This window comes from Macaca nemestrina, chromosome 17, assembly GCF_043159975.1.
Source record: "Macaca nemestrina isolate mMacNem1 chromosome 17, mMacNem.hap1, whole genome shotgun sequence".
Lineage (NCBI taxonomy): Eukaryota > Metazoa > Chordata > Mammalia > Primates > Cercopithecidae > Macaca > Macaca nemestrina.
The window spans coordinates 6,782,540-6,806,613 of NC_092141.1; the positions used below are offsets into that span (position 1 = coordinate 6,782,540).

Consider the following 24,074-nt stretch of genomic DNA (forward strand, 5'->3'; position numbering starts at 1 on the left):
AGTAGCTGGGATCACAGGCGTGAGTCACCACTCCTGGCTAACCTTTGCATTTTTTGTAGAGACAGGGTCTACTTATGTTGCCCAGGCTGGTCTCAAACTCCTGGGCTCAAGCAATCCACCTGCCTTGGCCTTCCAAAGTGCTGGGTTTACAGGTGTGAGCCACCGCCCCCAACTTGTATGTTCTACTTTAATTAAAAAAAGAAAAAAGAAAAAAAAAAAAAAAGTTTACTGGATTTGTCCATACTTATTTATAGGTGATCTCATCTATCTAGAGAAATACAAGAGTTAACCAACAAAGTCCCATATTTCATCAAATCTAAAACATCAATTATAAGACACATCAGTATTTTATACCTCACCAGGAATTTTTAAATGTTTAAAATGTTTACAATTTTAAACTGTTACAATTAACTACAAGTTGTCATCAATTAATAATGATTTCAGGAGCATTCAAATGTGTACCTCAGACCAACGAAATGCAGTATCCTAACATACACATCCATAAGCAAAACACTTAAAACCGAGCAGGGAGATGGATACAGAATATGAACAGGCAAATTACAGAAGAGGAAATAACACGGCTAAGGAGCATGCGAAGAAACGACAACCCTCACCAGGAATCACGAAATGCAACAGCAAACAAGAAGATGCCACTGTCCACTGAGACTGGAAAGCTTTCAAAATTTTTTTATATAACATACTTGGTGAAGATGAGTGGAAATACATACTGATGTCACCGCTAGTCAAGACATAAATGTGTGCCCACTTTTAAGGGGCAAGTTGGCAGTATCTGTTTAAATGCGCATACTGTATCACCTAACAATTCCACTTCTTAGAATAACAAAAACTTATCTGAGGAAAAAAAAAAAAAAAATATATATATATATATATATAAAATGTATGTGTGTGTCTCTGTGTGTGTATATATCTCTATCATTGTAAATAAACTTTTTTTTAAAGTAGGGTTCTAACTTCCAGCTCTATGGAAATTTGCCTTGGGTAGCCCAAACACTATGATGTAGCAAAAGGAAATGTTACTTTCTCAACCTTCCTCTATAGAATATTCCAGCCTCCAGCCTGAGGGAGCATCTTGGTTGCTATCTACTGATCCTACTTAAAGTTCATCTGTTGTGGGCTAGGTCCTAAATCCTGACTTTCCCCTCAGTGCAGTAACTGTTACAGCACAGATAATTGTAATGAATAAAATATCTTGCAACAAACACTTTAAGACACATACCGGCAAGAAGCTGCTTTGCCATGGAAGGTTGACTTGTTTCCTGTGGGCATGTGCCCTTTGCTGTGAGGGGCCTCCTCTCACCCTTTGGTGATATACTTGGCCATCTCTCTAAGGCCTTTTGGCTACCAACAGGAAATCTGCTCCGAATTTCACTGAAACATTTTTTCACCTTTTTTGGTGACAGTTTCTTTTCCAGGAGAGATTCCAAAGCCTGCCACAAAAACAATCAATTATTCTCTTAGTTTATCTCAGAAAAGTACGACTTTTAATCACAAAATTGAAAATAAGGACTCCAGGGAAATGTGTTATTAAATGGCTATCTCTAACAGTTAATATAATCTTAATTTAAAAAACGTTATTATTTAGGATATCTAATTAATAACAATTTCTGCAAGTACTTTCAGATGTGTAGCTCACTAAAGCCAATAGCAAAGACATAATGAATATGACTACTTTTAAAGGCATCCAAATCTTAAAGGATCATCATTTTAGAAATTAACAATAGTCTTCAGAACATTATCCCATCTGCTTCAAAAGCATTTTAATCACCAACAAAAATCTCATAAACTCAAATAGTCTTTCAAGTGGACACACATACTATATCTAACATACATTTTCATGAACTAAAGAATACTTAATAGGTCAATAAGAGTAGAAGATCTGTGTCTCACCTTCCTAAAAAGAGGCATATCCTCTAATAAGTTCCCACCCATTCATTACTGGGAAGTCAGGGCCCAGTCTCCACCTGGTCAGTGCAGATTAAGGACAACTGAACACAGTCAGGAAGATTTAGTTCAGAGAGTAGTAACATAGTAAGACAATACACCGTGAGATGGGGTAGGGCCACAACAGGAAAAATAACCCATTTCTTGCATTTTGAAAAGCAGGGGAGATAAACATTCTGTTGAAAAACATTATGTTAAAGGTACTCTTACTCAAGCTCACAATGTAGAAGAGGGACTAGAGAGTCTCTTCAGATCCTTCCTAGGATTACGAAGATGTGTACTCTAAATGAAGTTATTTCGGCCAATAAACGTTTCTTATGGATATGTTAAAAAAGCATCACATGACTTGAGATGCGGCCTGAAATTCTAAGGTCTGCATTTGTCAACAGCATTCCTCACAGTGAGCTCTATATACACGAATGCAACCAATGAAAATCACAATCATATTTGCTTGACAATGAAACTGTGAAGGCAGAAGGGGCCTTAAAGACCACCGAGAGCTGGTTAATGGTGGTAGAACCGGAGTGTCATTTAGTCTAGAATTCTCTCCACTATCCACCTTTCTTCTACAGCTAACAGCTTACTATGCCACACTAACATAAAGATCACCTTTCTATTTGTGGATGAAAATATATGGTGTAGGGGAACTAATACTAGCATGGGAGTCAGAAGACAGAATTTGATCTCTAGCTCTCAAGAAAAATAACTGTCATCTCTCCAACTTTTGCTTTTCTAAAAAAGCTTAATCCGTACAACAGCAGTAAAACCCATTGCAAAGCATACTGCCAAAGACAGGTTCAAATGGCAAAATTATATGGTACCACCATGCAAACTTCAGAGAGCTATAAAATTGAGGTATCTTTGTCACCAGTGAAAAAAGAAACAAAACAAAGTTTACTGGATTTGTCCACGCTGATTTATAGGTGATCTCATCTATCTAGAGAAATACAAGAGCAAGAACACTATCAATTCCTGTCTAATGCATGCCAGTTGTGATTTCTAGAACTCTCTAGCTATATCACAAGATTTAAGGTTCTGATTCCATATACTGTACCTTTAAGTGTTTCTTCTTTTCTAAAATCCATCTAAATTAAACACTGATATTCTAATCTAAGAATGCTTTACTGGTTTCCTTTTCTATGCTAATACATTTTTTTCTCAAATGGCATGGGCCAGGGAATGGCACATTCCGTTTAGTTAATGAACCTGGTTTAAAGTTGTTATATGTTTTATATTCAAGTCACCAATTTTTGAAGTAGTGAAATACGATAACATAGACTAGACTGTAAATATAACAAAATAAAAATAAGTGTTTCTTCTGCCCTCTGCAAAGCTTTTAATTCACTAGGTAATGGCTTTGTCTTGTATTCTCCATAAATCCTAACGAAACTAGGTAATAGTAAGCATTACTTCCGATACACCTCTAACAAAAATTGGAATCAATTCCATACCTCAATTTGTTGCAGAATATCTATAACCACATCAGGAACAGAAGGGTCCGCATCCAGCTTGGCAGAACAAAGCGAAAGCTGGCGAATAAGGCTGCCCAGTTCCCTACACCGAGCAGGAAGTGGATGCTCCCCTCGGTCAGTAAACTGAGTGACAAACATCTGTAAGGCCCGAATGGCTCCTCGGTGGGCAGCCGCCAGCTTAGACATTGCCCATGACTGGTAATAAACAAGATGAGAGAAGTCATTTCCATACTCAGAACTTGCTAACAATCACCCAACTTCTAAGAATATGTACAGCCTGTCATCTTTCTGTATAAAGTGCTTTCTATTGTGAAAACTTTTTCATAGTAAAGTGAGTTTAAAGTTTACAGTTTTCCAGTGACAGTCTTTTCCTTACTATTCCCAATTTCTTACACCAGCAGCAACAAAAATAAAAATCTATTTTTTAGAACCTGTTCCTTGGAAGGCAACCATATTCAGAATATTCAAAGTGCTCGCTCCCTCACTAACAGGTTTCTACAAGTACTGAAAATAACATTAGTGCAGAGGGCCCTACACAATACTAACAAAACACTGGGAAATGTGATTTATAAGTAATTTATAATATTCATATTTATAAATATTTTTAATTTATAAATAATTTAATAAATAATTTAATTGCAGCATACCTTCTTAGTGTGTTTAATTTTATGTGGACTCAATTTATCCAATTCTTCCTGGATTTCTTTTACCTGTTTTGTAAAGGGGAAAAAAGAAAACTTCATACCTTTCCATGGATCTTTTTTGTAGAAAAGGATACATCGATATATCTCATCTTGTCCAAATATAACCATTATTAATTCAAGTCACTTGAAAATGAAAAAAGGCTCTTCATTCATGTACCCAAAAAACAGTTACTGGTTTCCAGTTCAAGATGGTAAATAGGCAGTGTTCACCTTCATCCCTTGGTCCCCAGTGTAATAGGAATTTAACATGAAGGAGTGAAGGTGGAGGTGACTCTGGAAACGCAGGCGGACCGGATCGTGAAGTCTTACACGCCACGCTGAAGAGTTTAGCTTTCGTCCTCTAAGTTACAGAGAGCCACTAAAGTCTTTGAAGCAGAGGTCTGACATGGTAAGATTCATGTTTTAGAGCAATCTCTATGGCAGCAGTGTAGAATAAGAACTGAAATAGAACCCAAAAGAATACAGTGCAAAACCTAACTCAGGCATGCTCTTTTCAATGAAAAAGTACAGTTTTTGGTTCAAGCAATAAGGCTAACATGTGACTTCAGTGACCAGAAATGAGTAAAAGGCTTACTAATGTATAAGGCATGAAAGTCACAACAAACACTTTTTTAAAATCCATCACAACGTAAAGAATGTAAATGCCTGTGTATCAGCCACTAAAGGTGTCCTCAAAGACACTTAACATGGTCTTTACTCTTTGCTGTTTACCAAATTATTTACTATTACAAGCTTCTATACATTATAAACATGAAATAGATGGGAAACAAACAAGGTCCCTTTTCTCTAAGACTGGGGTCCACAGCTAGGACCAAGGGTTCAGGGTAACTGATCCACCTGACTTCCTATGCAAAAATATGTGCTATATAACGTATAAGCATCTTGGGGGTGGGGAGGAGAGGCTTTTAATAGATTCTCAAAGGTCTATGACCTCAAAAAGTCAAGAACCACTGTTTAAGGAGTTTGGCCACACCCACGCGCACACACACACACACACACACACACACACACACACACAGATTACAAAAAGAATGAGAATTATTTGCCCATGTGTTCAGGAAATTGAGCCTCACAAATCTCTCAGAACTCATACGGGATACTCCAGTGCTCATCTTTCCGAGACCAAAGGAAAACGGAGACTCTCTAAGGAAGCAGTACACAAGGCTGACTGCCCTACTTCTCCCTGAACTTTTCACACCTGCTGCTGGAGCACGTAGAGCATTCGGGCAGAGCGAGCAGCTTGCTCCTGTCTCCTGACACGGATTCGACGTTCTTCATCTGGATCCAAAGCTTCTTCTAGTCTACCTGAAAATATTAATAGTTTTCCCCAAAAGTGGATTATAAACCATATATTAAAACTTACAAAGACTTCGATTACTTACAGAAATAATAAAGTTGAAAATCTCTGGTTTTATTAAGAAAAAAATGAAGCTATCATAACACAAAATTTCATTTTTCATCAGCCAAGAAACCAGCAGTAACTGGTACTGTGTACTGACTGAGAGATGGAAGGGATATGAAGGCATTTACTCCATCAAGCTCCCCTCCAGCCAGAATTCCCACTGGACAACGATTTCACTATGAGGCAGCTCTTACTATTTTAAAATTCTTTATATTGAGCCAAAATCTGTTATTCTTGCTATTTTTTCAAAAACTTTTTATTGGCCTGTTGTTATGTTTAGCAAGATTAGTTTTACAATGTAAAGAAGATATTAATAAATGCCTATTGATCAGCCACTAAATATGTCCTGAAAGACACTTAACATGGTCTTTACTCTTTGCTGTTTAATAGAGAATAATCAAATGTTGAATTCAAAAGAGAAATCCTGGCCAGACATGGTGATTCACCCCTGTAATTCCAGCACTTTGGGAGGCTGAGACGGGCAGATCACCTGAGGTCAAGAGTTCGAGGCCGGCCTGGCCAACATGGCAAAACCCTGTCTCTCCTCAAAATACAAAAATTAGCCAGGTGTGGTGGTGGGCACCTGTAATCCCAGCTACTCGGGAGGCTGAGGCAGGAGAATTGCCTGAACCCAGGAGGTGGAGGTTGTAGTGAGCTCAGATTGTGCCACTACACTCCAGCCTGGGTGACAAAATGAGACTGTCTTAAAAAAGAGAAGAAGAAGAAAAAAAAGATACTAAGATAGCATCTTATCATAATCTTTTGTTTTCTTTTTCTTTCTGAGGCAGAGTCTCACACTGTTACCAGTCTCACACTGCAACCTCCACCTCCCAGGCCAAGTGATTCTCATGCCTCAGCCTCCTCAGTAACTGGGATTACAGGTCCACACCACCACACCCAGCTAATTTTTGTATTTTTAGTAGAGACAGGGTTTCGGCATGTTGGCCAGGCTGGTCTCAAACTCCTGGCCTCAAGTGATCCGCCTGCCTCAGCCTCCGAAAGTGCTGGGATTACAGGTGTGAGCCACCATGCCCAGCCTTAATCTTGATTTCAAAAGACAAGTCCTTTCTCTAACATATTAAGATAGCAAGTCTTAAAATTATTTGAGTGCCTAGAGTCTTCATGCATTTCTCAGGAAGCATACCCTTGTACACACTGGTGCTCTACATCTTCAAAAGACTGGTTCAAAGAAATTGTTTCTGGAAAACTGCCTGAAGGAGATGCAATCTATCTATTCCTTCCAGGCTGTGGTTTCCAAATACACTTACACAAATTCTTATACAAAACTCCAATATAGTCCAATTATCAAAGAAAAGGGAATCTTCAATTAGTAAAAGTGTATTTTATAAGTTCAAATTTTTCATATTTAATCTTTAAAACATCAAACAATGCAAAGAATATAAGGCTGTTTTGAAGAAAGCAAAAATCTGAAGTCAGAAGTTGTACATACAGATGCAGTCTCATGAGACCTTATATGTCTAATTATTTTCATCTCGTTTGGGCTGCATGGTAGGGAGGAAATCCGGATTCACATACTTATACGAACACAAATGGAACGGGCTTAGGTGGGGGGTTTGAAGGCTCATTGCAGACGATTTCTGATGCAGCGCTTGCAGCTATCTACAAAGCAGCATTGGGAAGCACAAATGGGCCTTCGGGGCTACTTTAAAGGGGGTCTGCAGCCAGGGGCCATCGCAAACTATTATTCGTCCATGAAAGGTTAGGTACAGAAATTTAAAGCATACATTTACGTGTTTCCATAGCAGTTTGCCACTACCGTGACATTTTTATTATAGTTCACAAAGTACTGACTTATGACACACTGAAAATGTATGTAAATAAAATAAACCAACCCAATCCTTCCCCACAGAGGCTTTGAAAGCTCTGTTCTAACAGTTCCCGGTATTAGGCCAGATCACCGCTCTAACAGCTCCCCGGTATTAGGCCAGATCACCGGAGCAGTGCGCCTTGTGGCTTTGTTCCCCTGCTCGCAGGGCTTCAACCAAAGTGTGCAGGGGGCCATGCCACAGGCTGACACTAAGGAATGTCAAGAGAAACAAGCCACAACATTTCTGTTACTTTTATACTGGAATGTTTTTGAATTGTTCATGATATTATACAGCACACTCTTGAAGAAGACCTGCAGGAGAAATTTCTTTCTGGCCTTAATATGTGGAATCACTGTTTTCCTTACACAATTGTTTTTTTCCGTCTTAGACTTTGTAAATTCTCCAAGTGACTGAAGTCCCCTCTTTAGCTGGCTCCTAGGAAGCTCGGAAGCAAATCTGTGACTCATCCCTAGTAAATGCTTTTCCTTTCCTTTTGCTTCATTTGCCACAATGTCGTCATGTGCATTTTTATCTCATTCAATCACAAGTATTTCTTAAAGTACCTTAAATTCTTTACATAAGATGCATATATGTACATATGCATAAATTAAATTGAAAATGCAAAAAATAATTCTAGACTATGTACTGCCCTAGCGCAACAGTTTCTTTTGATGCTCAACTCCATACCCCTTGCAGTCTGAAAGCTGGGCTTGATTCCCTACTTGTTAGTTATGGTAACCCCAAATTCTCCGCGTGGAACCAGTCTTCTACTCAGCAGGGAAATGCAAGGGCCCTGAGAACACTGCAGAACTGCAGAAAACCATATACGATGATTCAACTTCTTCCTTCCTACCCTGTGCTCATTTTACACATATACCCACAACTTCCCTTGTCACCGGTGTGTACTCACCTAAATACTGCCCAAGTGAGAACTGGTTTTACCTATAATATAAATACTTTATGCTCTTTTTTTGAGCAAATCGAAAAATAATTTTCCCAGAAGAGGGAAAACATTATAGGATAACTTGCACTCAGGTCCCAGAAGACCTAAGGTTCAGCCAACATTGACGCCACCTCCTAGGCTGGGCCCTCAGTCAGTGCACATTCGAAGGGCAGCCACAGTGAAAAAGTTCTTTCATGTCCCTCCGCTGGAAAGAGGAGCTGGGGGAAGACACTGTTCAAACTCTAAGCCTAACTGTCTTGTCCTGAGTGCTCACACTCCAGTGAACCAACTCACAGAAGGAAGGAATGAAACTGCTGTAGGGGTTAAGGGTCCTCAAGGAATGCATTTAAACTACCCCATACTCACAGCCTTAAATCGAAAAAAGAATCTAATTTTTCTCACCTTTTTTCGTTACCTCTTCAATTCTGTGGATACAACTGCTCAGTTCTTTCTGGAGTCGCTGGACTTCTAGCAGGCTTTTCTGTTCACTTATGCTTTTGTGGTCACCTGTCCTGGGATGAGGCTGAAGTCCCGGATCACGGGTGGGTGGTGAATTTGGCACAGTGAGATCTGACTGGCCTGGATGAGATGAGTAAAGGTATACTTTGGCACCCGAGCTGGAGATTTCTACTTTGGACGGCTGGTGGCTGCACTGACAGGCTGCTTGACTCTTTGATTCCTTCCTTTCCACCCTGTGGTCAGGTATTTTACACTTAGTATGTCCACACTTCCGAGAGCTTTGAGGCTGACTTCTGAGATGATGTTCTTTTATATGTTCTTCAAATTGTCTTCGTTTCACATCTCTTCTGGCTAGGTGGACAGCATAACTAAGTCTCTCTTCTGATATGACAGAAAATGAAACTGAACTGCCTAGGTCAGGACCAACTCTACAATCTGCATCTTTACAATGGTATGATTCATTGTATGAGTGCTTCAGTTTTTCAATTCTAATGGCATGCGGGCAAGAATATCGGATTGCCAAGTTGCTTGAATGTGTAGGAACATTCCTATTAAACTGCAGCTGGTTCTTTAAGAAGCAAATAAAAGCAGACATCAGAAAAATTCCATACTGCACAGTTGGTACATGTCTATAACCAAATTTCTAAAATTTCGCCACGAGATCATTAGTGCTAAGAGGCATTTTTCTATTTTACTGATAGACACAGCCACTCTCCTACACCCTTGGGTTCATCACATACCCCGGTTCTATCCTACAATCATCCAGTCCCATACTATTATCCTTCTGTTTACTAATGTCATACTGGGACCCACTTCTAAAAGTCGACCCAGAAAGTTTCAAGCAGCAACCACTAAGTCCTTCAATTTCCCAGTTATGGACTTCTGTCCTATTTCAAAATGTCAGGCCCCAGCAAGTGACCAATATAACCCATTGGAGCTTTCTTAAAGTTTGTTCCATGGATAGACCCAAGCCATCTGATAATACTTCTTCATAAGTCTTCCTGAGACTTCATTTGGTGGCTGGATCCATCTTTTACCCTGCCCCTAAGTGTACCTCACTTGAAACAGTCTACTTATGCTTTCTTACACAGGCTCAAGTTTTTGTCAGTTTTCCTCATAATAAATACAAGTTTTGTTTCATTTTGCACTTCAACATAAGCATGTTTCCATATCCCTACAGTTTTTATTTGTCATTGTTGCATTTTCTGAAACCAATGAATGGTCTTTTCATGCTTAACTATAATGTTATTATTAAACATTTAGATTGTTCCAGTTTTTCCACTAATAGAAATATTACCTCAATTAATATCTCCATGCATTTAGTTTTTTAACCTTTTAAAATTATTTCGTTAGGATAAATGGTCTGTTCTGGGATTATCAGTTTAAAGGAAAGAAACAATTTTAAGGCTTTAAATATGTACCCTCCTTAGGTCTTCCAGAATGAACCTGTCAAAGACAGGTCAATAGCATGAGGAGAATCCATGCCTACAAATTCAATGAACCCAGTCCTGTGATGCCTTGACCTTGGAGATGACCTCCCCAGCTCTCACAATCAATGTGTTTATATAATCACAGCCATCAAGGGTCACTTAAAAATAATCCATTGTGACAAAACTTCAGGAAAGTATTTCAGATTTTTTAAAAGTAGTTAAAAAGCTCACTAAAGAGAAAACAAGTAGTTACCATCTGAAAGGTACATAGACTGATGAACAGTGTTGGTAATTTGGGGTTAGGAGTTTGAGACCAGCTTGGCCAACATGGCAAAACCCCATCTCTACTTAAAAAAATACAAAAATAAGCTAGGCGTGATGGCGCACGCCTGTCATCCCAGCTACTCAGGAGGCTAAGACACAAGAATTGCTTGAGTCTGGGAGGTGGAGGTTGCAGTCAGCCGAGATCGAGCCACTGCAGTCAAGCCTGGGTGACAGAGAAGACAGTCTAAATAATAATAATAATTATAATTATTGAAGTATAAAAAGATCAAAATTCAATAAAAACAGGGAAAAACATATGAGTAATTTACCAAAAAAAAGGTCCTTAAGTACGTACAAAGATGTTCAATCTCATAACACAAATTAAAAATACATGGAAATACCATCTCTTACCCAATCGATTAGCAAAAATTTAAAAGTATAGTAATACACGCTGTTGGTGAGGCAGTGGGAAGCAGGCACCCTCACAGAAGAGGTGCTGGTGGTCATGCAAATTGGCATATTTCTTATGGAAGGGAATTTGGCAATCGCTAACAAAAACACACGCATTCATCACTTTTTTTTTTTTTTAATTAAAGAGCTTTAGAGCAGGAAAGAAAGAAAAGACTCTTGAAAGAGACCCAAGCAGGCAACTTGGAGGACAAGTGTCACATTTACCTTTTGACCCAGGAGTCTCACTTCTAGGAATTTACCCTGCAGATACACCGCCAACAATACATATGTATAGGGTTACTCTGTGCCATATTGTTTGTAATTGTAAATTACTAGAATCAATCTGAGTCCCCATGCAGGAGAGTAGCTAAATAAACAATAGTCTATCCACAAAATGCAGTAAAACGAAGATGTAAAAAAAAATGAGGAAGATCTCTGTGACACTTCTATGAATTAATGTGGCGAGATTGGAATATATTGTTTAGCAGAAAGCACTAAGTGCAAAAAGTATACTTATAATATACTACCCTTCATATAAAAAAAAGACACAAGAAAATATATATGCGTCTGAATGGCTTGTGCAAAAAGAAACAGAAAACAAAAATCAGAGACTAATGAGACTAGTTATCTACAGGTAACCGGTAGAAATAGGATGGAAAGGACAGAGGGAATGGGGTAGCAGATAACTTTTCTGAATATATCGTTTTGTATATTTGGAACCATGTTAATGTTTCACATATACACGAGAGACAGGAAGAAAGAAATGAATGAACGCAGGGAGGAAGAAGGAAAGGAAGGAAAAAAAAATCCATTAAGGATAGTGAAAAACCCTCAAATAAATACCAACAGAAACCAATGAACCAAACTGAATCTCAGATAAATAACATAACCATGCTAAAAAGTGAATATGAAAAAAATTAACCCCAGTAACTTTTGAACATAGTATTTGGACTATATGCCGTCAGGCTAAATTTAGACAAATGTACTCTAAACAAATACTGAACTCTAATTTTGCAGGCTTCGTTTTGAGCAGAGACACAGATTACAATTCAGAAACGACTTTTTGTACATTCTAGAATTGAGCAAAAAAGTAAATATATTGTGGATAATGAGAGCCAGCTTTCATGCTCTTGGACAAGGGAGTTGGAAATACGTAGTGTTGGATTTGAATTGGAAGTACTTGTGTGAACTTGTGAGTTTTAATACAAACATCTAGGCAGACAGACACAGAAAGATACATAGACAGAAACAGAAGGAAGAAGGGAAGAGAAAGAAAGGAAGGAAGGGGAAGCAGATGAGAAAGTGTACATACAGATATGTGAGTATGGATGTGCATTTATGAATGTGTGTACATGTATGTATATGCACACAAGTATACATCTATTTCCTACTTGTCCTCTGAGAGGGCCTAGAAACAGTGACAAAACAGTATCAAGGAGCACATCCAGCCCCAGATAGTGATTTTTAAAATTTCATTCTCCACTGAAGAATCAAAGTCTCCTTGGATAAACGGTTAATTCCAGGGCCAGGACAAGGAAAAGACAAGCTGAGCCTGGAACAGCTTTTATTTATTTATTTATTTATTTATTTATTTATTTATGAGACGGAGTCACCCAGGCTGGAGTGCAGTGGTGCAATCTTGGCTCACTGCAACCTCTGCTTCCTGGGTTCAAGTGATTCTCCTGCCTCGGACTCCCAAGTAGCTGAGATTATAGGTGTGCACCACCATGCTTGGCTAATTTTTTTGTATTTTTTAGTAAAGATGGGGTTTCACCATGTTGGCCAGGCTGGTCTTGAACTCCTGACCTCAAATGATCCTCCTGCCTTGGCCTCCCAAAGTGTTGGGATTACAGGCATGAGCCACCACACCCAGCCTTGGAGTGTCTTTTTACACCATAAAGTGGTCAAAGACCACTTTATGGATGAGATCACGTCAAAGAGACACTGGGGCCAACTCGAAGTGGCTCTCACTGGCTAAATCAAAGACCATTTGAACATCAAAATAAATATCTGCACAACAAAATAAATAATGGGAATAAAAAATAATACTGAGTCTGTGCTGAACTAAGTAAGTAAGTACTAGGAAAAGAAGGGAAAGTTCTTCCTTATAGTAGTAAGGCAACAAGGAAAAGTAAAATTAGAAATCCCCATTTGCCAACCATCATAATAAAAAACTGATTCAGGCAAAAATACTAAAAGTAGTTGGTGAAAGTTATTCTTTATTTTTAGGAAAAAAATACTTAGAGGTAAAAGGGCACCGTGCCTGCAATTTACTCTTAAATGGTTTAGAAAATAATATATGTGTGTACAGAGATAGTGAGAGAGAGAAGGAGGGAATATGTAGCAAAATGTTAGCATTTGAGGAATCTGGGAGAAGAGTATCCAGGAATTCTGTGGACTATTCTTGCAACTTTTCATAATTTAAATTTCATTCTGAAATTTATGTCAAAAAATTATGTCAAAAAATTTTTTTTAATTTCTTTGTACACCACGATAAGATATTATTAAACACTCACCAGAATGGCTAAAAAGACAACAACAAGCGTTGACAAAGATGTGGAGCAACTGGAGCTCTCATACATTCTCAGCAGGAACGTAAAACGGTACCACCACTTTGTAAAAAGGTCCAGTGGTTTGTTATAAAACTAAATACACACCTACTCCATGACTCAGCAATTTCACTGTTAGGTATTTACCCAAAAGAAATGAAAACATGTTCATAAAAAGATCTGTATAAGAATGTTCATAGCAGCTTTATTTATAATAATCCCAAATTGGAAGCAGCCCAGGTATCCATTAATCGGAGAATGGATAAACAAACTGTGGTATACTTATACTACGGAATGAGAAAAAAGGATTAAAAAGGAATAAACTACTGATACATGCAATAACATGGATGGATCTCAAATACTTTACAGCTAGTGAAATAAGTCTTAACACCAAAAAAAAAAAAAATCTCATTTATATAAGGTTCTAGATCAGAGAAAACTGATCTGTGATGGAAAAAATAAGAATAGTGGCTGCCTCTGGAGGGGAGGAATGGGGACTGACTAGGAAGGGGCATTTAGAGAACTTTTTAGGATAATAGAAATGATCTGAATCTTGATAGAGGTATGGGTTACACATATGTATGCATTTGTCAAAACTCAGCAAATGTGAAAAGATGTACACATTGTAATGTGTACATTACACCATTTCTGATATAATATGTATATTGAAAGAAAAAAATCAGTAAATGGGGTGAATTCTTTTCTTCTTTTTTGAGATGGAGTCTTGCTCTGTCACCCAGGGTAGAGTGCAGTGGCACAATCTCGGCTCACTGCAACCTCCGCCTCCCACGTTCAAGCGATTCTCCTGCCCCAGCCTCCTGAGTAGCTGCGATTATAGGTGTGTACCACCACACCTTTTTGTATTTTTAGGAGAGACAGGGGTTTCACTATGTTAGTCAGGCTGGTCTCGAACTCCTGACCTCAGGTGATCCACCCATCTCGACCTCCAAAAGTGCCGGGATTACAGGTGTGAGCCACTGCGCCCGGCCCTAAACAGAGTGAATTCTAATGTGCAATATGCATGCGGAAGTAGTGCGGGTATTCATGTCTGCAATTGATTTTGAAATGTGTCAAAAAATAAGATGGATTGATGGATGGATCTCCAGAGGGATGACTGAGTGACAGATATGCAATGAAACAAATGAGTGAAATATAATGGAATCTAGGTGTTCATTGTAAAATTCAACTTTGCTGTATTTTTTAAGATTTTCATAATATAATGCTAGGGGAAAAGACATTTTTGAGACAACTGAGTAAACCTGAATAAAGGCTGGTTATTGGATAACAGGGAATTTTTTGGGTCTATTTTCTTAGGTTTAAGAATAGTATTATGATTAAGTAGGAGAGTTCATTTTTAGAAGAAGTATTCTCAAATATTTAGAAGTGTCATGACTGCAAGTTACTTTGGGGTGATTCTGCAAAAATTTTAGAGACAGATGGTTGAGTAGGTAGAAAAACCGACAGAAAAAATTGCCAGCAATTGCTGAATCTAGGAGGTGATTTCAAAAGTGTTACATTGTCCTTTTCTCTCAAATTTTCTTTATGTTTGAAATATTTAATTAAAAAAATCAGGCAAAAACAGAACTACCTGGGTCTGAAGAACTGTGGGATCACTCCTCCCATCAAGTTGGGTCCTAGGTGCTAGATGAACACAGGTGGAAGCTGGCTGGCCTGGTCCCATCATGGCAGGTAGTACACAACAATAGTGACAGCCTTGTCATCAGGCAACAGTCTTCCCTAAAACCATTCCTAAAACGAAGCAAAGCCACTTCAGACCAACAGCGTTCAAACAAGGGAAGAGAATAGATAAAACACAGTGCCATGTGCCTGTAGCAATATACTAGAAGTAGCCAATAGCAACCTCATACTGAGAGTGATTGCTTAAAGACAGGTAAATGACAGTTTCTTCCATTTATAAACGCAACCGCACTTTGGAAGTTCCCAATTTCAAAAAAAAATAGGGGAACACTTACTATTTTAATAATAATCTCTTGATCCCTTTCCATTCCAAATTTCAAATCTCAAAGGTCTCCAGCAAGACGTTATTCCCAAAACAGAGCTTTGCCATGGTAAACTAGCACGCCCCAGCAGGGTGGTTTCTGGACACGCAGTCTATATTAACAAGTCTTAATACTAGTCAGAAAGCAGTATGCTTCACTCTACTGGGTGGCCCAAAGGCACACAACGCTCAACGACTCTAAGTAAACCTGTAGCATCAGAATTCCTTGATTCAAGCCAGGATCTGCCATTTGGAGAGCTGAATCATCTCTTTCAATCTTTTTCTCCCCATCTTTCCCCCACCCTACATATATGTATACAAGATAACAGATATGAAAGCACTCGGTAAGCTGTCAAGGGCCATACACTTATCATTGCCTGGCCCTACTCTGAAGGCCTCATTATAGACTTTACTATCCCTGCCACTCACATACTGATCATGTATAGTGTTGTCTCATACTGTTATTTACCTATTTCACACGTGTATGTCGCATCTTCCCAGCCAGACAAGGCACCTTGAGGGGAAGGGCCTTGTCTTGCTCTTCTATTTCCCATAACAAAGTGCTTTGAGCGTAGTACACGATTTAGCGTTTGTTAAGCCGATTTTCTGTGAACTGACTAGTTTTAAATCCCTGGGGAATTTGTTCTCTCAAAAAATCTGCTAGTAAATCAATTGGGAAATTCAAGGTTTAAAAAAAAAACCCTAATTTAAGCTTTCGAATAAATCCAAAATTTGCAGACTAGACTTGCTTAAAGACAGATACTTCTTAGGAATATAAAGACAGCTTCTAAGAGTCCTTATGTCTAAGGCTGTAGACACACGGTGAAAAAAGCAGACGGGAGGAGGCAAACGAGCGAGGCAATCCCAACTGGCTTGACATCGGCACAGGTTGCGCGGCTGGAGTTGCAGAATGAAGTCTGCAGAAATGGGGCCCAGGGATCTGCAACTTCTGAATGGTCAGTACTTTCCCCTGGCTGCTTCTAGGTGCCAAGGGCCAAACAGTCCATTCTCCACTAGAAAAAAACTAGGTGATCCCCACAGTTCCAGGATGCCTCAAGTGATGCTACATACACACATACACACACACGCACAAAGTCCAGGGACACCCAGCCCTAAACTGTCCCCCTATACAAAGTTCTGGGACTCTCCTTGCAATCTGGCCCTTTCCCACTGCTCCAGGAAACTTCCCAATTTGTCCCTCTACATACCCTGGTGCATCTCCACAAAAACCCTCTCTCCCCCATGCCGAGATGCCCTTACAGCCTGTGCTTCATCCACAACCCAGGACAAACCTCCCCCTAACCTGTTCCCTCCCACAGAGCCCCAACTTCTTCCCTACACACACTACTGGAACGCCCCCCTCAATCTAGCCTCCCCCACATAACTCTCTCCCAAATTGCTCCCTCTCACTCTGACTGCAGACACTTCTCCAGCCAGCCTCCTCCCACTTGGCTGTAGGTGGTCTCTGAAATGGCCAAGGCCTATTTCCTCTCTTGAAACTGGGGGTACCCCCACAGCTGTTCTTGTCCCTGACATGTCTAGAGCATTCTCAAAGGCTGTTTCTTCCCCCACAGACCTTGGACAACTCCATAACCTGGTCCCGGGCACATAAGTGTGAGATGCCCCCACAGCCTGGCTGCTCCCGGCCAGTCCCAGAATATTCCCACCACCTGTCTCATCCTCTGAAGCCCCCACTCCCCCTGTGGACTGTCTCCTCAGCATGGTCACACCTGAGACACCCACATCCACTTCTGCTCCCGAGGACCCAGTCACCCACACCGCAGCAGGTGTGCGCCCTGCCATGGGAGCTCCTACAGCTGCAAGCACCCCCAGAGGCATAGGCACCCTCCCGGCTTCGGGAATGGCTCCACTGTGTCTCCTTCTCCACAGGCCTGAGACACCTTCAGAGCCTGTCTCCCCTTCCACAGGTCCAGGAACCCTGGCAGCTGTGGGCCCCTCAGTGGCCAGTGTCCTTGCCCATATGCCTGAGCAGTCATCCCCAGAGCCGGTATCCCCTAACATCGGCCCAGGGAGCCCGGGAGCTGTGGGCACTCCCACAGCCATGGAACCTCTAGCAGCTACAGGCCTCCCAGCAGTCTGCCTTCTTCCAGACAGGCCAGAGACACGCTCAAAGAGGGCCCCCTCCCCCACAGACCCCGGAAGCCGCACAGCCATGGACACTCCTGTAGTCTGTCTGCCTCCCAACAAGCCTGAGACACCCCCAGAGCCAGTCTTCTCCCCCATGGGCCCAGGCATCCTGGTCGAGGTGGGCACCTCCATCCTTGTGGGACCCTTGGCATCTGCAGGTCCACCCACTGTCTCTCCTTTGCCCCACAATTCTGAGCCAGTTTCCTCTTGCACAGGCCTAGGCACCCTGGGAGCCACGGGCACCCCACTAGCTGCAGACAGCCCCACAGTGCCAGGCATTCCTGCAGTTTGCTGCCTCCCCGACAAGCCTGAGAAGCCCCCAGAGCCAGGCTCCAGCTCCACAGAACCAGGCGCCCTAGGGGCCAGAAGCACTTCGGTGGCCACAGGAGTCCTCACCCTCTGTCTCCATCCCCAAGGTCTTGGGATACCCCCAGAGTCAGTCTCCTCCCCAAGCCCAGGCCCCTCAGGTGCCACAGAAACCCCAATAGTCTGTCTCCTTCCCCATGGGCCCGAGAAGGCCCCAGAATCACAATCCTCCCCGCTAGACCACAGCTCCTCCCGAGCCACAGGTCCCCCTGAAGCCAGAGAGATTCTGGCAGCCCGAGCCCTTTCCCACAGGTTCCAAATGTCTCTGGAGTTGCCTTCCTGACACACAGGGCCAGACGCCCACACAGCAGCGGGCACTCCGACAGGCGCCTTTCCAGAGCCGGGCACACCCAGCGCCACGGGGACCCCTGCTGTGGCACACCTGTGCTGGGCCACATCTGCTGCCCTGGGTATGCCCACCGTCTCAGACACCCCCACAGCCTGCCTCCTCCTACACAGACATGAAACAACTCCACAGCCAGCCTCCTGATCCACAGATCCAGGGACCCCTAAAGCTGGAGGCCCCAGACTCTCTGGCTCCCCCACAGCCTGCCTCCTTTCCCACAGGCTCAGGACATTCCCACCACAGGTCTCCTCTCCAAGCCCAGGCACTGCCTCGGCTGGGGGCCCCGCAAGAACTTGCTGTCCATCCCACAGGCCCAGGGCCCCGCTGTGGCTCAGCTCTTCTCCCAGGGCTCCAGGTACTACCACAGCCTGGGGCACCCCTACCACCTGTCCCGCTCCCCACAGTCCTGGGACATTCACACAGCCTGTGTCCTTCCCCAAGGCCCTGGGTACCCCTGTAGCCTGTTCTATCCCCCACAGGCCTGGGGCACCCCCAGAACCTGCTGCCTGCTCCCCAGGACATGATGGCTCTGCAGTCTGTGCAGCTCCTCGTGACCCTGGATCACCCCCAGAGCCTGTCTCCACCCACACAGGCTGTCCCCTTTCCCTGAACCCTGGGTCACCTCCACATCTAGTTTCCTCTTCAGTAGCACAGGGCACCCCAACAGAGTGTCCCGTGCCCCACGGGCCAGGCATACCCACAGAGTCTGTCTCCTCCCCAGCCTGTCTCCTGTAACACACACCTGCGGCACCCACAGAAGTAGGCTCCTCCTCCACAGCATCGAACACCCCCACGGCCTGTCCCCTCCCCCATACGCCAGGGGTGGCCCCACAGACTGCTTCATGTGCCAGAGCCCCAGGAATCTGCGGGGAATGTCCTCTCCCCCACAGCCCTGCAGCACCCCCGCAGCCGAGCTCTCCCTCCACGGCTCTGGGCGCTCCCACAGCCCCAGGCCACCCCACGGTCCCAGGCTCGCCCACAGCCTGTTCTTTTTCACAAGGGCCTGGGACAAGCCCATAGCCTATCTCCTCCCCAGTCCCAGGAATCCCCACAGCTTGTCCCCTCCACAGGTGCGGGGCCATCTCAGAACCTGACGCCAGAGCCCCAGGCACACTCACAGGAGGAGGCACCCTCCCAGCCTGTCCCTGTCCACAGAAGCCTAAGGTTCTCTCGTAAGCAGCCCCTAAGCCCAGAACTGTAGGCCCTGAGGGGGCCCGAGGGATCCCCCTTGCCTGGCCCTTCACCCAGGGCCCTGTAAGACCACCACGGCTTGTCTCTACCCAGGAAGCTCGGCCAGGAACACCCCTTTCGACAGGTCCCTCTCCGACAGGCACGGGATGGAGCTCGACTCTACTTCCTTCCCCACATCCCGAGGCGGCCCTCATAGCCTGCACCTTCAGCCACAGGTGCAGAATGCTCTCATGGCCCAGAGATCCCGGGCGACCTTTTCCCTCGCAGCCCCGGGGACTCCTATCTTCGGCCTCCTCCTCCCCAGACCCGGTCACCCACACAGCCCCGGCAGGCCCCACCACCTCGGGCTCCCCAACAGCCCCATTCACCCACACAGCCCCAGGGTCCCTTGCAGCCTCGATGGAGCCTGGGGGGCCAGGAGCTTCCAAAGCCTCATTCGCCCCGGCGGCATCGGCTGTCTCCGCCGCTTGTCTCGTCCCCCACGGGCGCTGACGGCCCTGCGCCCTTTCTGCACTCACACAGCGCGTCTCCCACTCCAAGGACCTCGCCCGGCGCCTTGCACCACGGCCCCGGGACGTCCCTGCGCCCCGTCTCTTCCCCCACGGCCGCCGAACTCCCCGCCCCGACCTGCTGGGCCCCACGCAGCGACCCGGCATCTTAGCCGCCTGCTCTCCCCGGCGCAGCCTGGGCAAGGCCCCACGGCCAGTCGCCCGGCTCATAGCTCCAGAGCAGTTCCCTTCCTCGCTACCGCGGCCCTGGGTTGTCTTAGCACCTCGCTCCCTAAGCTGCTCCACACAGGCACTCACACACTCAGCTCCGGCCTCGCAGCCTTTCTCCCTCCTAGCCCCTCACCCATCCCACCCCCGCCCAGTCTCAGGAACCCGCCCCCAGTCCCAGGCCCCCCTAAAGCCTAGACGGCAGAAAAGGTAATTGGGGGGACAAAACAACAAAGGCTTTCCGAGTCAGATCTCCTCTCCCCCAGGTCCATGACTCAAAGCAGCTTCCCAGAATCCCCCCTAGCCCCATCCCGAGCCCACCTGGCTGGGGCGAGGCGCCGCTACCGGGAAGCAGGCAAGGGGGGCCCCAACTAGGCCGCGCTTCCGGCCGCCCGCCCAGTCGCCATAGCAACAGGCGCAGGGCGGCTTGGGAGCCGTTGAGACGCCGAACTACTGAAGGATCCAGGTGTTGCCAGGCGTTAAGTTTTGCAGCCAGTGTCCATGGGGTCGGAGCTGGGACTAGATTAGGGTAGACGCCTGGGCTTGGGAGTGCAGCGAGCGCAGAAAAATCTGAGAAACTAGAGCAGAAAGCCATGCGGATGGATTGTGGTCCTCAGAGGCTCCCGTACTCTTCAGCGGCGCTGGCTTCCGCAAGCTCCGCCCTCTCGCCCATCCGGAAACAGCCTCGCCCCGCCCACGTGGGCCCCGCCTGCAGCAGCCAGACGTGCACTCCTCCAGCAGCTGCTGCACGTCGTGCCAATGGCCCGCTACGAGGAGGTGAGCGTGTCCGGCTTCGAGGAGTTCCACCGGGCCGTGGAAGAGCACAATGGCAAGACCATTTTCGCCTACTTTACGGGTTCTAAGGACGCCGGAGGGAAAAGCTGGTGCCCCGACTGCGTGCAGGGTGAGGCCGGGATTCGGGGGCTGCTGTCCAATGGAAATGGCAGGAAGGCCGAACCTACGACCAGAAAGGGGGCTTAGCAGAGGCAGAGTCTTGGTTCCAGACATCCGCGGGGCAATCTAAGCTGTCCCCATGTCAACTCCTATTAAATTCTACCCCGTCCTGCCAAGAGCGCTCTTCCTTTTACCATTTAACCCGGATGATCTTGGAATCTAGTTCCTTAAAACTTCTCACTCCCCCAGTACCATTAGAGTCTTACAGGATACGTGAGTTGGTCAGCAAATACATGTGCTTTCCATTGTTATGGGCGCGGTGGTGCGGGGGCAAATCGGGACTGGGATTTGGTCCTTACCCTTAACGTGGCTCTAAGACCAGAAGTGAACACCTGACTTCTGCTGACCGCTTCAGTTAGCTGCAGGTTAAAGTCTGAGTACTTACCAAGACTGGGGGAAGGGGAAAAGAACACTGTTTATCAGTGCCTGATTCTGGAGTTGACGTGCGATTATTTTATCTCAACTTTTTTTAAAGCTGAACCAGTCGTACGAGAGGGGCTGAAGCACATCAGTGAAGGATGTGTGTTCATCTATTGCCAAGTAGGAGAAAAGCCTTAGTAAGTGGCAACGTATAATCTACTTCACAGACATGCACAGATTGCAAACTGAGGCGGGAAGGGCCTCAGGGACACGCACCCAGTTTCTGTGTTATAAGGCAATGTCTCACAACAATTAGAAGCTATTAAATACAAATTTAAAATGCCCACCTGAATTAAGTAAGGGTAATTCAACGAATTTGGTCTGGTGTAAGCTCAGAACTTAGCTGGCTTTACTTTTATATCTTAGTCACACTTTAAAACTTTGCACAGGGTAATTAACAAATTAAGCCATAGTCCACAAGGTTTTTTAAGTGTTTGCAAGAACAGTGATTACTAAAAAATTAAATGTAGGAATATGTCAAATATTAGGCAAACCGTAATAAACCAAGTAAATTTTTTTCATGATCACTTTTTCTTTTGGAACAGTTGGAAAGATCCAAATAATGACTTCAGAAAAAACTTGAAAGTAACAGCAGTGCCTACACTACTTAAGTATGGAACAGTAAGTATCTTTAAATATGCTGGGCCTGTAATTCACTGTCAAAACTTTTAACTTGCTGTGGATCCAGATTTGAAAAGATCTTGACATGTCATCTCAATTCCATTGCTGTTGAGAGTGCTGCTGAAAGTCCATTCCTATGGCCAATCCCAATACACTAATAATGTAAATATCTAGCTATTGGGTCTTTTTCATGTTAAGTCACTCTTTAAAAATTCTATAGCCAGAAAGTAGGTTGACTCATAATTCCTTAAAACACTGGCATCAACAGTTGTTTTCTATTTAATTCATAATTCTGGTTAAAAAGTAAGGGCACCTCTTCTAGTTCAGTCATGCCCCTGGGATCCTAAATTAAAGAGTTGAGGGGAAGAGGAGGGCACTGGGCTTGCTGTTTCCTGTTTTAGTCTGTGGAGCTTCCTGGTATTTGGGGTTTAAGTCTCTTCAGCCAAGTATGTTAGTGATTCATCTTACAGCAAATATCTTGATTCTTTCATAAAACTTGTTATAACTAGTTGATAGTTTCTGAATTGCATAATTTCTGTGTTCAAAGATTAGTGTCATTCAAGGCAGAACCTATTCCACTCCTAATAACGTTTTATAGGAGTAGTGAAGATTTGACTGTTCTTCTCTTACAGCCTCAAAAACTGGTAGAATCTGAGTGTCTTCAGGCCAACCTGGTGGAAATGTTGTTCTCTGAAGATTAAGATTTTATGATGGCAATCATGTCTTGATTTCCTGATTTGTTCTAGTATCAATAAACTGTATATTGCTTTGAATACATGTTAGCAATAAATGAGGTTAAAAAACTGGCATGTGTCTAAACAGTAGAGTGCTATTAAAATGCCCGTGAACCTTTAGTTTGCCTGTAATATATGGATATTTTTAAGATATAAACAAGTCTTCAGAAGTAGCAGTAAAGGCTCAAAGGAATGTATCATTGAAGGTGACGGAAATACCTAAAAACTCCTAAAGGCGCAGAGCACACCTTCCAAATCTTTCAAAAGATCAGGATCTTTTATTTTAAATTCTCTGCATCTGCAAAGCAACTGATATTCCTGAAACCCCTTCTTTGATTTTGGAACGTAGAACCTAACCTCACCACTGAAGGAAGCATATTACCTCTAATCCAGCCTCTGCTTAATTCAGGCAGTTTTGTTTTGTTTATGAAAAAACCGATCCTGAGCACTAGAGGCAGTTCGTTTTACGGCTCTCTCAATGTGCTTTACTTGGGATAAGGCAGGTGGCGGAGAGGGGCTGGAGAGAGGCTGGAGAGACTGTGTAACCCAGTGGTGGGAAGAACTCCAAGCTGGAGTCAGTCACACTGATTCTACCACTTACTAGCTGTGTAACCACAGGCAAGTTACCTGCCCCATCCAAACCTCAGTTTTCTCTTCTATAAACAAGGTTCTGAGAATAAAATGAGAATTCAAGGAAGCACTTAACATAGCACCTGGTATGTGGTACCTCCCAAATCAGTGTTAGTTTTCCCAAATGAGCACAAGTATTTGAGGCTCCTCATGTTTGTTCTAAAGTCAAGAGTCCAATTAGTAATTAACCACTAGTTGTCCTGCCATGACTAGGTCAAATGAGGCCACAGTGATTCTTAAAGCCACCTTGCAAAGCAGGTAATACAGGTATTTCCTGTCCTGCAGAATTTGAGAACCTTTATGCAGTTCCTATCCTGTGATTTAAAGAGGTCACTGACTCCGCTACTCTCACTACATAGATAAGAGTGGTAGAGTAGTTGATCTGAGAGACAGTAAGGTTCCAGGAGATGGCCTTGCGCTACTATATGTCAGGAAGAGCTAGCCTTAGAATTCAGTATACTTGGTGGCCCAACCCTACCCCATGC

The 24,074-nt window shown here is 43.8% G+C and overlaps 3 protein-coding genes across 12 annotated transcripts in view; 1 reads left to right on the forward strand and 2 right to left on the reverse strand.

The window, feature by feature from the left end:
- Positions 1-21,662, reverse strand: part of LOC105472814 (KIAA0753 ortholog) — a 64,333-nt gene extending 42,671 nt beyond the window's left edge. For 4 of the 10 annotated variants that reach the window (XR_981862.2, XM_011726356.2, XM_071082233.1 and 1 more), the window contains exons 1-7: positions 20,552-20,766; positions 15,053-15,213; positions 8,715-9,339; positions 5,337-5,443; positions 4,082-4,144; positions 3,414-3,629; positions 1,238-1,448 (exon numbers count right to left, since the gene is read on the reverse strand). Coding sequence is in view for 9 of the 10 variants with exons in the window: in XM_011726356.2 (XP_011724658.2) it covers positions 1,238-1,448; positions 3,414-3,629; positions 4,082-4,144; positions 5,337-5,443; positions 8,715-9,339; positions 15,053-15,148 (1,318 nt within the window). In the remaining variant the exon portion in view is untranslated. Of the gene's footprint in view, positions 1-1,237; positions 1,449-3,413; positions 3,630-4,081; positions 4,145-4,179; positions 4,578-5,336; positions 5,444-8,714; positions 9,340-15,052; positions 15,214-15,932; positions 16,080-20,551; positions 20,767-21,569 lie in introns of those variants that run through there. The other 6 variants (XM_011726371.3, XM_024790166.2, XM_011726367.3 and 3 more) reach the window with 6 other exon arrangements.
- LOC139359430 (collagen alpha-1(I) chain) lies at positions 16,765-20,378 on the reverse strand. Its single transcript, XM_071082232.1, has one exon. It carries the CDS (start codon positions 20,231-20,233, stop codon positions 16,808-16,810), a length of 3,426 nt encoding a protein of 1,141 aa, XP_070938333.1. The 5' UTR covers positions 20,234-20,378; the 3' UTR covers positions 16,765-16,807.
- LOC105472800 (thioredoxin domain containing 17) lies at positions 20,902-23,079 on the forward strand. Its single transcript, XM_011726333.3, has 4 exons — positions 20,902-21,134; positions 21,660-21,741; positions 22,150-22,225; positions 22,858-23,079. The coding sequence occupies exons 1-4, from the start codon at positions 20,990-20,992 to the stop codon at positions 22,924-22,926; spliced, it is 372 nt and encodes a 123-aa protein (XP_011724635.1). The 5' UTR covers positions 20,902-20,989; the 3' UTR covers positions 22,927-23,079.
- Positions 23,080-24,074: the final 995 nt, after the last annotated feature.

Excerpts from the sequence above, each read along its gene's own strand:
- LOC139359430 (XM_071082232.1), bottom strand. The coding sequence starts at position 20,233 with ATGAGCCGGGCGACTGGCCGTGGGGCCTTGCCCAGGCTGCGCCGGGGA.
- LOC105472800 (XM_011726333.3), top strand. The coding sequence starts at position 20,990 with ATGGCCCGCTACGAGGAGGTGAGCGTGTCCGGCTTCGAGGAGTTCCAC. Across the intron at positions 21,135-21,659 it reads GTGCCCCGACTGCGTGCAGG|CTGAACCAGTCGTACGAGAG; the intron begins GTGAGGCCGGGA and ends CTTTTTTTAAAG. Across the intron at positions 21,742-22,149 it reads CAAGTAGGAGAAAAGCCTTA|TTGGAAAGATCCAAATAATG; the intron begins GTAAGTGGCAAC and ends CTTTTGGAACAG.